This window comes from Anopheles nili, chromosome 3, assembly GCF_943737925.1.
Source record: "Anopheles nili chromosome 3, idAnoNiliSN_F5_01, whole genome shotgun sequence".
Classification (NCBI taxonomy): Eukaryota; Metazoa; Arthropoda; class Insecta; order Diptera; family Culicidae; genus Anopheles; species Anopheles nili.
Genome location: NC_071292.1, coordinates 32867892 through 32880500, shown reverse-complemented (window position 1 = coordinate 32880500; position 12609 = coordinate 32867892). Strand labels below are relative to the sequence as shown.

The following is a 12609-nucleotide window of genomic DNA, read 5'->3' as shown; positions in this document are numbered from 1 at the left end:
CCACAAACGTATCCACGAACGTTGATCCACCATCTCCAAAAGCACCGATCGGCGGCAGAAGAAGGCGAGAACTAATTCCCAAAAAAAAAAAAAGTACCCCCCTCGGCGTTACGGTTCTTTTTGCTTATCTCTTCATTTTTCTGTTCTTAGTTTACGTTGATTTTTATTTCATTTTATTTTATTTTTTCTTTAATTCCCTACCCTGCTCGCTTTCTTGTCCAAATATTTTGCTGCGCTTTTCCTTCGCATTTTCTTTGGCGTGACCCAACGTCGTCGTCGTCGTCGTAGTTGTACTTTTTTTTCTCTCTCTCGCTTCTGTTTCTCTCTTCTTCTCTCACTGTCCATGCTCATTCGCACTCGGCGCGCTATTTCCCGTTCTCCGATATCACCACCCAAAGGGGGATGTCGTTTCATAGCCCCCCCCGCTCCCTCCCCCCCCCCCCTCCCACCTCCTTTTCCATCACCCGAGCCATTTTGTGATCGGTGGATTATGATAAACGAAGCGATTAGAGCGCGCGCTCCGCCGAAAAAACGGATGCCGAAATTATGCTGACGGCGTCATCCGCATCCTTTTCTGGGTGGCCCCGTGGTGGGTGGTCGCCCTGGATCTGCCTGTCGTTGTTTTTAAACCCCGAGTCGAGCCAGCGGAAAAAAAAGGGCACAAACGTTTCTTTTTTCTTTTTTGGTTTTTGGTTTTATCATCACTCGTTCCCCTCTTTTTTTCTTTCGTTTGGCTCTCGCTCGCACGTATGCTGGAACATCTCGCTTGGTTCCTCTTTACTTTGAATCTCCTTTTTTTTGCTGTGCCCAACTTTTTGGCCAGCTGTGTGAGCGAGACGGCACGACCGATACCGCACGCTCCAGGAAAGGGTCCCATAAACAGTCGCGAGGTGTCATAAAAGAAAAGAAAAACCTTCACACCTCGGCACCTTTCGCGGGACGTCAGGGTTTTGGAAGCAACACCCCCCAAAAAAAAAAGGCAGCTGACCCCATCCGATGGGACCCCAAATTCCGAGCCTCATCAGCCGCGACGAAAGGCACACACACGATCGAAGAAATAGACCGCCGTTTTATGGCACAATTAGGTGCGCATCACCCAACCGAACCGATGAGGTAGTTGTAAATCAATCATAATCAATCGCCCGGCGATCGACGGTCGTTTATGATCGATCCGTGGGGTTTACCAGGACGCACCCTGAAGACTCTGATGCGCATTAAAAGGCTTCCCAAAGGCGCCCATTAGTGAGCGCAGCAGCCACGCAGAAGTACATGATGATTTAATTGGTGGCTGTGTGGCGCGCGTTCACATTCGCAGCTTCCGCGGCTCACGTTCGCGATTGATCGATAATTAATCTTCCGCCGTGATGAAAAACCCTCCGCTCGGTGCCGGGTTTCGGTGACGCCACTAACGTCCTATCATTACCGGTGAACTCGGCCCCAGTAGGGACTAATTAATTCATCAACCAATTAATTACCTTCGAGAGGTACGAGTGGACCGTCCCAATGCTGGGTCTCCATAAATGAGGCGAAACGCCGGCGAACCAGAGGACATCATAACTCCCAGGCTCCCGCGGGAAGCCAGGAAGCATAACTCATGCGGGGCGAGTTTTTGCGATAAGATTAGCCTCGTGAGGTCAGTTAAAAATGCGTAATGTGTAATGCAACGCGAGACCACGCGTACAGGAGTGGATTCATTCACCAGCGGCACGATAATTTAATTGCCCGGGGAAGCTATCGCGGGGAAAATTAAACGATCGCGCACGATGGCGCGATAAAATGATGGAGGAGCGTTTGGTGAGCGTTAAAAAAAGCCGTGCTAAAAGTTAACAAGCCGTAACGGAGGGCGTTCATTGCACTATCGCGCTATCTTATCGATTGTGCCTGTTTGCATGCTAAAGATGTTCGGCTGAAGAAGGAGCTTCGAGAAGCTTGTCCGCTTAGTTTGTTACTAAATCAGAACGACGCATTAGAATAAATCGTAAAAGAAATCACAGTCTCGTCCCGAGTTTTTCGCCAACGTTTTCGTAACATTTAGCTTAGAAGTTAACTAAGCGTAATTAAACCAAGACCGTAAAGTCGTTCATTTTCCGTTGCTCCCCAGAGCTATCGACCGGCGAGATCGGATGCTACAAATCAACAGTTTTACGTGCACACAGACCCGTTGTAAGGGTCAACTGGATGACGAACAGAAGAACAGCAGAAGAAAAAAAACGCACCTCCCTCTGAGACCAGATAGCCATCGGGCGACATAATGCAGTGACGGTGTTTGGGTTTGTGCAACCGAAAGCAAAAAGGGCTCAAAAGCGCAGCCTTCATGGCGCCAACTCTAAGGAGGGCTTTAGCATCGGCTTATCGCGAACTTCACGCCGCTGGACACCTGGCTCGGGTGGCGACAAAAAGGGGGAAAAAAAATAACGCTTACTTTACAACAAGCAAAAGCGACTGTTTTGAGTACAATTTACATCCACCACGGTGGTGAGCTGCTCGTGGCTACCGTACATTCGAGCTCTCACCAGGGAAGCGCAGATAATCTACCATCGTGCGAGTTGACCAGGAACCATAGCAGAAGGTACAACGTGCCATTTCGGACGTCCTCCAGCGGGGAGACTTTGTGGGTTCGATTTGATGATTGAATTAACCTTCGCGTTGACTCGCCCCGAAGGTGACTCTTGTCGAGGACCTCCTGTTGGGAGATCGTCTGGAAGGCGCGCTATTTGGTTTGCTTTTTTTTCTTCTACGTTCCACTCTCTATCGAGGTAAAAGAACCGATTATTACCAATTCTCACATCGCACACCACCGAAGGCCCGTGACTCTCTGACTTCAGGCGATCTCGCTCCGGTGCCCTCGCTGGAATGCATCAATCCAAATCGATCGCTAATCGGCTCGATTTTATTGCGACCCCCGGAGGCAATCGGATCTCGGTCGGTGACGGCGTTAGGGCATGAGCCCTTTCCACACACGCATACATACACGTTTCCACAACACCGGTAGCCACCGGGCGGCATCGGGGGCTTTTGATCAGAAGTCTGAAAAGGGGCCACGGTGAGCCATTTTCCACCTGGTGCAAAAGCGTGCGCGCGACTCCAGCGGACGGATCGATTGGCGGTAAATTACGGCACGACCGAAAACGGCGACAAACGACGACAGTGGCGTGGCTGGAGCGGTCTCTGAATGTGATTAGGAGTTTTATGTAATTGATATTGTAATTGATACGCGATCGATAGCAACGGGGACCGAACCTGCAACCGCGGCATGGTTCAAAGGGAAAACTGGCGCGATGACTTGATTTTCCCGACCGACCCACGAGTACCATTCGCGCCGACCGATAATTGCCCAATAGTTTATGCCAAATGAAATTAGCACACGTGGGGGAGGTGGGCGCTTTCGTCATTAGTCACTGGAAATGGGAGCTCTATTTGCAATTGGGCATTTCCACACACACACACACACACACCTGGCGTAATGAGCTTATTTATCGCGGCTGATCGTGGCTCACAGCGGCTGGAATGGATAATAACAATTGCAGCGACACTTTTTTCGCACCACATGAAGGCGAATAAATGCGGCATTTTGACACCGAGTTCATTCGGTTGCTGCGTTTGACAAATTACACGATCCAAGCAGGCATTGAGCTTTTCAAAAAAGCGTTGAAACTCTTCTCGACTTGATGGAGGAATTTAACAGGTATTTAAGACATTATTTAGTGGTTTGAGAATTTTCCCTCCATTTCATGCACAGATCACAGATCAAAGACAAAAAGCGAACGCAACCCATATCGATCACTTCAATCAATTTGTGCTGCAAAGTGTCGGTTAGCAAAACGCTCGGTTCACGAACACCGGCGATGGCTAATTAACCGGACGCGGAATCCCGGCACGATTTCACGATCCACAAATCCGTCCATCAAAAGCCTAAAATGGATGCACGAAGGCGCCCCCGCTTTTCGTTCCTTCCGAAACGTCTCTCTCTCTCTCTCTCTCTCTCTTTCTCACACCCACACACGGTGGATGACTTCTGATTGACGTTTATGTACTACCATTGAAATGCAAATTGCAGTTGCATCGAGACGAGCCTTTGCTGCACCGGAGCTGCACGCTCGAACGCGAACTGAAACACGGCTCCAAATGGACCAATAAATGACAATTAAAACGAAGGAGGAGTCCCCCTTTCGCAGGCTCGCAACCGACACCGGAAAGTGACACATGAATGATTTATTCTCAAGCTAATGAAATTTCCAATCGTTCAAAGCTCGCCCAAACCCCCCTCTACTGGTAAGGCTGGATGCCGATTGAGCCATTCGAGCCGGCGCGGAAAGCGGAAAACCGCAAAACTAGACAACAACTCGAAGCCGCTCGTTTGCTGCACAAACATCGACTCCAGGTCGGCATGCGCGAGAGACTGCAACGCGCAAAATTGCATACAAGACACCGAACAGACAACTCCCGAGTGCCGGGAGCTCTACTGCCCGGTTTCCTACCACCGTCACCGAAACATGAGCCTTGATGGCAACTGGTGTGTGTGTATGTGGTGGAAGAAAAACACGCAATGGCCGGGTTTTCCGACACCGCCCGGTGAACGCGGCAACGGTGTGCAACCGAGCGGACACGCAATGTCCTCCCGGAACGTGTTCCACGATGCTGCTTTCTGCTGCAAATGAAGTCAGCTGCCGTCTAATCGCCATGTCCGGCTCGCGGCAAGGAATGGGGCTCGCTCTGCTGCAGGAGCCGTACGTACGAAAGGAAATACGGCGTGTCGTTTTCCACTGGCCTTTCTCGTTTCTTCGTTTTTCTTCGCTCTCTGGCGGCTTTTTGTGTGCGTCCCGTTTCGTGTGCGCCTGCAAAGTCACATTAAACGCTACCACTGGAGGTGTAAATGTAAACCTGCAAAACCCGCTGATAAACGGGCTGGAAAACGAGCGGAAAATGCGACGTGCCGGTGTTTTTGTGTGCGGCACTGTGTGCACGGCCCCTTTCGGTGGCTTTTGCTTTTTTGTTGTTTTGGATTGGTTTATCGTGGCCTACTACAATGCTGGCGCGAGCAAAATTCAACCCCCAAAAGCGGCCTACTGTTACAGGGTTGCAAAGCCACTGAGCGACTGGCCCATTAGCGAGCCCTTGCAAAAGGGTTGCACACACTGTCTTTGCACACAGTTCACCACAGCTGGGCTGATAATATTTCGGTGGAATGATTTAATTGCAGCATTGTTTGTTTGGTTGTTCGTTGCTTAATTATGCCCGATGGTGATGCATCTCGCTCACGTTCGTTCACGCTGGTAAATGTGTTTATTTGGAGTTTATTGCACGGTTTTGCTTTGTTTTACAACACGCTATACACACAGGAACGTCAAGTAAAATACGTACCATGCGGACACAAGGATGGAGAATACTCTGAGAGATCAAGGGAGATATTTTTACGTCTTTTTTATCTATGCATTTGAGCTCGAATTTGTTGGTGTACACAACACAAGACTTAAAAGGCAAAATAAGGTAAAACTGTGAAGCTATACGATTAAAAATACTCCTTGGGAAATGAATTATAAATCAATAGTTCTCTCTGTTTCAACCACCAAAACTAAACATTCCTTTTTTGGAGGGGTTATATCAACAATCAATAATATTATTTACAGCCTGAAATCAACTGCTAAAATTCAAAGTAAGATCATGCATCGAAATTTCCATCTTCCATTCGGGTGGCAATCGCAACCATGAACGAAAGCACCCAATTTGATGCTCAATCAACGTGTAATTGTTCAATTGAAAACTCGCTCGCACTCATTCGCCATGAGATCATCGGGCGATAAACAAATTTATGACCCTCTAATACCCTTCGACAACGCCTCCGTAGCGCTATTGAATCAACGAGAATGGATGTTATTAGAGATTAAAAGATTGCCTGCGTTATTGTGCTCAATTTACGACCGATCGTCTTCGAGCCCTTTCGCTGCACACTCGACTGCAGCAGCTCGAAAACGAATGCAGAACCACCCAACCATCATAAACTTTGACCCTGTTTACGACCCAACCTACACTCACTGTGCGCTTTATCAATCACCTTCCAGCCGGGGAAAGGCGCATTTCCTCGTATCGGTTGCTTACGTTTTAGGCTTCTCTCGAGCCTGGGGTTTCTCTCTCCAAAATTGGGCCCCTTCTCGAAGGGGCATATCGGAAGAAAAAAACGTTATTGCTCTTTTGCAAGCGGGCGCGTGAACGAACCCAACACAAAGCCAACCCCTTGAGCGAGGAAAATTTTCACCTCCAACACTCAACCCACGGATTCGAAGGGCATAAATAAAACATTACACCCTCTCCAAAAAGGGGCGAAACTCCCCACCCCGGCGGAAGGGTTGCCCCCGTTTTTTGCCACGGCAAAGCGTTGTGTGAGAAAATTGAGGAAATAAGGAAAACTCTGCCATACATCCTGCCCTAGGTGTTCCTTACCGAAGGGAAGGTCCCGAGAGGTCTATTCGCGCATTTTCCATCGCGCACCAGCCACGAAAACATTTCAATCTGCCGTACTGCACACACACAAACAAACACACATACAGCCAGCAATAACAGCGAACGCAAAATTGGCAATAATAGCGACATCTTAATGCGTCGATTTAATGACTGTTCCGTTCGCTTGCAAGCCGGGCGGGAGAATTTAAGAAAGTGCCGCATTTCACTTATCATTTAATCGACCCTCTCTGGTCGTTCTGCTTTGATTTTAACCGCCTATTTTCCACAGTAGTGCAGTTGATGACCATCAGTTGCACGAACTGCAACAGCGTTGGCAGAAGTAGCAGCAGCAGCAGCAAAAAAACATAACATTACACACACAAAAAAACCCAAAAGCAGTTGCAGCATGGCGGCAAAGTGCGTCGACGTCTCGGCCCTCCCAACTTCCACCCCCACTCCCACCACCCACCCCACGGACCGTAAAAGTGGCAGCAAAAGGGCCACGGCGGCACGACATGCACTCGTACCTGCTTAATTGCCCGCGCTATCTTCCTCCCTTTGGTTGCAATTGCGTCGCTCATGTGTTAATTTGTTTGCCTAGTTTGTAGAGTTCCCGCGTGTGTGTCCCCTCTTCAAACCACCCTCGCACACCCTGGTCCGAGAAATGGCGGTCGCTCGATCAAACGAGCAGCGTTCTTCGGCTGTTCGGTGCGCCTTTTTTTTTTTATTCCCCAACCCTTACGGATGGGTTTTAGCAGCCTTTTTTTCCCTCTCTCTCTCTCTCTCTATTGCATCCCCTTTTTATCCTCATTCCGGGTTGAATAAAAGAGAAGTAATTATCGGCGCGCACTTTCCCCGGAGGGGCTTGAGTCCTGCGCTTTTCCTTCGCAATAGATCACGCGGTCCCAGCGAAACAAAGCATGCTGGCATTTTTTTCCCCCTTTTTTGCTCTACGGCTCCATGGAAACGATGGTGATAACACACGCACGGGCAATGCGCGTTCGCCAGTGGCATAAAAGGAGGGAAAAAAAACACACAACATAGTAGGCCGTGGCGGAGCCTTTCATCAAAGCAACCACCGGAAGGAAGGTAACGTCATTTCGTTTTTTCTTTCTGGCTCTTTCCCATTTTATTTATGCGTGCGTTTTTGATTTTATTTCCCGCCTGATACCGTTTGATTTCTTGCTCTCAATCGTGGCGGCGGTGCTTTTTTGTATGTTTCCTCGCTAACCTGGTGAATAATTGAGCGCCGGAAAAACGGACCGCGGCCGCGATTTGCTGCCAACTGTGCCCGTTCGCAGGGTTAATCGGTTCTCTAGCGCCTCGCCGACCTGTTGCCAGCAATGTTGCCGCAGAAAGACGCGCCGTGGGTCGTCTCTCAATTAGCCGTACCAAGCAGTGGGCCCTACTCGAAGGAATGAGCCAAACCCAGCACGTGTCGCGCTGGATGGGACGCAACAGATAATTGCCGGAGGAGCAAATTACGCCGCATCATCAATAATCGAACGCGGAAGCAAACTCCCAGGAGACCGTTTGAGATGGCGTTCGAATGGAAATTAGTTGCCGAGCGTTCGAATGAGGGTGAAATTTTGCTGGTTGGCCAAGCTTTCCGGGTTCGAGCGTTATTTTGGATGCGGGTTTCTGCCGTTATTTCCAGGGCAATTCATTTCGAGCGTATTTATTAGTGCTCCTAATGGATGCTCAATCGCACTCTTGGGAGCGCACATTCGCGATCTCACGATGGCCCTTACGAAACCGGTGCCTCTTGTTGGAAACATTGGGTCGAATTCCGAGCATGCGATATCCGTGAAACTGGCCCTCCGAATTCCCTGGCCACCGGTTGGGGGCACATTTTCCACGATGCGATTGCAGGTGATTCCGGGAAATGCTACGGCATTCCGGCGATCGTCCTGCTCGATCGATCGCTTACTGGGGCAAATTCCGAACCTCACGGAACGCCATGGAAGATGTTGTCTCGAAAAATGAAACCGTTTCACGCCAACCACCCGACGGGGTCGGTTCTTTGGGGTGGAAACGAAAACACTGCGCAAGAGAGAGAGAGAATACCCTACAAGGAATGGGCAAACGGCGGTCAAACATGTTCTGCCTCATTTTTGGGGTATTTTTATCGACAATCCATTGCAAGGTGCGTTGGGTATAATGTTGCACGGTTCCTTTGGGGGGAAAGCGCCGTCCAGCAGCGAGTGCAGCGTGCAGTCGAATAAAATTTTCCTCACCTTAATATATTTGTGATGGGTCTGACTTGGTTTTATCTTTTTGTTCGGTGCTGATGAATTTGTATTTATTTGGACATTAAATTTGAAACGTATTGTTGTAGAGCCAAAACACATTTCGAACGCCTTAAATTTTCCACATTTTTATCTTACAAACAGGAAAATATGTAACCTTTTTAAACCTACTAACCGTCAATAAAAATAAGGCAAAAATGCAGCTAAATGTAGACTAAAAACCAAGGTTTTTATTCGCAGACACAATTCGTTGTTGTATGAAAATATATTACATTTCAGCTATAACAGTGTAAAAAAAACGATAGTCATTTTATGTTTTTCCTAGGTTTAATTAACTTATTGATTTTGTTAGCTTTAAAAACCTCTCGGTTGTTCATAATTAACAAACCGCAAATAAATCAACTCCCTTCGACAAGTTTTCTAACGAAAGATCAACAGATCTACTGTTGATCGGTCACAATATGCTTTAAGCCCGTTTTTTATCACGTCAAAAACACACACTCACAAAAGGACCGTTAAAAGGACACTAACCTGAACTGGGACGATCGCTGTAACGCGTGCAGTACACCCAAGCCGGCCAAACCATCGGTCCACCGGAAGTGCTCGAGCCACCGGAACCGGAACCGGACCCAGACCCAGACCCGGATCCAGATCCCGTCCCACCACCACCACTTGTCGCCGTCGTCGTCGTCGTCGTCGTACCACCACCCGCACCATCGGTACCCTTCACCGATCCAGTGGACGAAAGGGGCGAAATCGGACTAACATCCTCACTGCCCACGGACCCAACCGAACTGACGGAACCGGAACTAGCCCGGCTGCTGCTGTTCGTCGTGCTGCTAACCGCCGTACAGAACTGTTTCACCGACGAGAGAGCACTCGCAATACTACCCGGTCCAGTTCCGGTCCCAGCCAGCGCCAGTTGATCCACACCAACGCCACCACTGAGATCGATTGCCGACGGGCTTTTGCTTGCGTGCGATTTACGACCACCGGACGAAGATGACGAGGAGGTTGGGACGTGGCCAAACTGGTGATGGGGGTGGTGGTGGTGCGACGGATGGCCACTTTTTGGGTGGTGGGCTCGTTTCAGAAGCAGCGGATCCGAAATACGCCGTCCAAAATCCGCCTTCAGGATGTTATCGATGCTGAACTTTAGACTTTGATCGTTCAACGCCACCGCAAAGTTGTTGTTCAACGCGGCCAAAGCGAGCTGGTGGTGTTGTTGCTGTTGCTGTTGTTGCTGTTGTTGCTGGTGGTGTTGTTGCTGCAACTGTTGCAGTCCATGAAGCGCGTGGGAGCGGTCCGATGGCGGTGATTGCGAGCTTTCACGTGACGTCGTCCGAAACGCCGTCGGAGAGGTCAACTTCGAGAGGTCACTGTTGAGGTTTTGCGTGATCTGTGAGATAGCGCTCAAGTGCGAATGGATGCCCCGGAAGCTACTTCCGGTACCGTCGCCCGGGGAAGCTGCCTCCGCACGGTACACTTCCGGTCGCGCGTTTGAACCCGCGCCTCTAAATCCAAGCCGTGGTTCACCTGGCGTAGGACTCCGCTCGGAGGACATTCCCAGCGTCTTGGCAGGACTCATGGTAAGTCCGCGAGCTGCCGCAACAATTTGCATCTGCTGGCGCATCAACTCTTCGGCGTAAAGCTGCGAATTGCGCAAAAACTCTTCGTGAAGCCGCGTAGGACTTGGGCGTAACATCGCCGGTTGAAGACCTCGGGGCGCAAAGTCCTGCTCGGACGGTGTGTCCTTGGAGTAGCGCGACGAGTCATCACTTAGCTCTGGTCCGGGAGCTCGCAGATCATCAGCCACCTCCTGACCGACGGACAGCTCGCTATCGTCACTGCAACAGCTCATCCGATCGACTTCCGCATCCGGATCGTCCGGTTCTACCGGCACGCCGTTTGGGCCCACTTCCGGTGGGGGTTTGCCCAGTCCAAGCAAACCACCACCGCCTGGTAGAACGAGACCGGCTTTTGCGAGTGCCACCGCACCTGCTTTCAGTGGAAGCGGAATTAGTGGCAGATTGTGCGACATAATGGTGGCCATTTTTCAACACTAAGCGCTCACTGGGCGCGAGTGGACATTACACCCTTTTCCCCGGGAGTTTTCCGACCGAGAGGGGACAGAAATAGTGTCCTTTTTTTTTCGTTTTGTTGTTCTCGTGTTCAAGATCACACGCGTTCGTTTTTCGTGCGTTTTTTTCACCGTCGCTTGAACGTCATTTCACTTGCACCGAGCAAACACCCCGCTTGATGAGTAGTTGTTTTTTTTCCACTGTTTTGGTTTGGTTTATGGATTCACTGCTTCACGCGGGGGGGGGGGGTGCGTTTTTCACTCCAAAACGTTTTTCACACGTGACACGGGTGTTGCCGGAAGACAAATAAAATCAAAAAAAAAAAATACACCCACAAATCGCGCACCAGCACGCGTGTTAAGACGCACGCAAAATTAACCAACTCCGAGCGTTTCCGTCGCGCGCGGCCATTAATCTGTCGAACCGAAGACGGGGTAGCGATCGAAGGGGTGGGGGGGGGGTGGATGTTAGGCGCAAAAACGGGCGTTCGATTCGATTCCGCTAAACGACCACGGGGTGGTACTGTTCGCGCGCGGGAAGCGCGAAAATCGAACGCGAAACCAATCGTTCCATCGCCCGCGCGCGCTTAAGCAACACACTTGAGCTGAGAAGCAGCAGTTCCGAACTGAGGGCCAATTCCAATAAGAAATGCCCACGAGCACCAGAGGTTGCAATGGTAAACCCCTTGTTGTGCGCGGGGTGGTGCAGGTGGTGGTGGTGGTGGTGGTGGTGGGTGTCCACCACCCCCCTGTCACAGCGGTACGAACCCCTTTTTTCTCATGCTGGCCCGTTTTTGCACACACGTTTCGCTCGCTTACACGCGTCGTGTGTTGCTGCGTATCCCGGGGCGTGCAAGATCACTCTCTCTCGCTCTCTCTCGCTCTCTCTCGTACTCTCTCTCTCTCTCACTCTGAATTAATGTGCCACTAAAACAAAGGCACAAACCGGTGGAAAACGGCTCGGTGGGAGTGGCTTCGAGCGTGTGCGTGTTAAGGCGGAGCATAAGCATAATTCCAACTGGAAAGCGATTTATGCTGCCTCGTGGCGGGAAAGGGATGACTGTGTGTGTGCGTGTGTGTTGGTGTGCGATGGCACACACACACCCTCACACACCGATACATTTTCCCCCACCACTGGCACGCAAATGCACACACCACTACGCAAGCGCGTTTACACGAGAAAAGCTCTCGTTCGACTCGTGGAGGAGAAAAAACATAAATGCACAAAACACACACCCACACACCCACACACAAACACGCCCGTTGGTGTTCATCCCCTCCCTGGTGTTGTTATTTTTTTCCCCGCTCTCGCTCACACCCACTGGCGTTTGGTGTAAGTTTCCGTTTGTGCCCCTTCTTTTCTTTCCCAATGTCGGCTCGAGAGGGCACAACAAAACAGAACCGCAATTAGAGGCATCATGTTTTTCGGTGTGTTTTTTTTTTGCTCTCTTCCACCCACCCATCATCCACCCATCCCCACCCAACCAGCGGGCCCTCCAGCAACGGGCGTCTCTTTCTGCTCGATTTGCAGTTTCGGCTTTCGTCCTTTCGGTACATAGCCACCCCATTCACGCTCGCTTATGCGCTGTAGCCACATTTCGGTGGCGTTTTTTTTTTACAACCCCCAAGCCACCCCACCCACCCATCCTACGGGGTCCTGTGAGGGCCTTCGCAAGCTAATGAGCTTTCCAGAGCGCGCTACGGAGAGCCTTTTCAGTGGGCCTTTTCCACCGAGCAGCAAACACACAAACGGGGCAAATGAATGCGCGAGGTGGGAAATAAAAATGTTGCCTCTATTTGTTGAAGGGGGCATTATGGGGCCATTTTATGGGGCTGGAAAAG

General features: G+C 50.3%; 1 protein-coding gene across 1 annotated transcript in view; it reads right to left on the bottom strand.

Annotated features, from left to right (window-relative positions):
• LOC128725969 (homeobox protein invected) overlaps window positions 1–10740 on the bottom strand; it is a 58849-nt gene extending 48109 nt beyond the window's left edge. Inside the window, 1 exon segment of the mRNA XM_053819744.1 lies at window positions 9213–10740. Within this exon segment, the coding sequence (XP_053675719.1) occupies window positions 9213–10740 (1528 nt within the window).
• Window positions 10741–12609: the final 1869 nt, after the last annotated feature.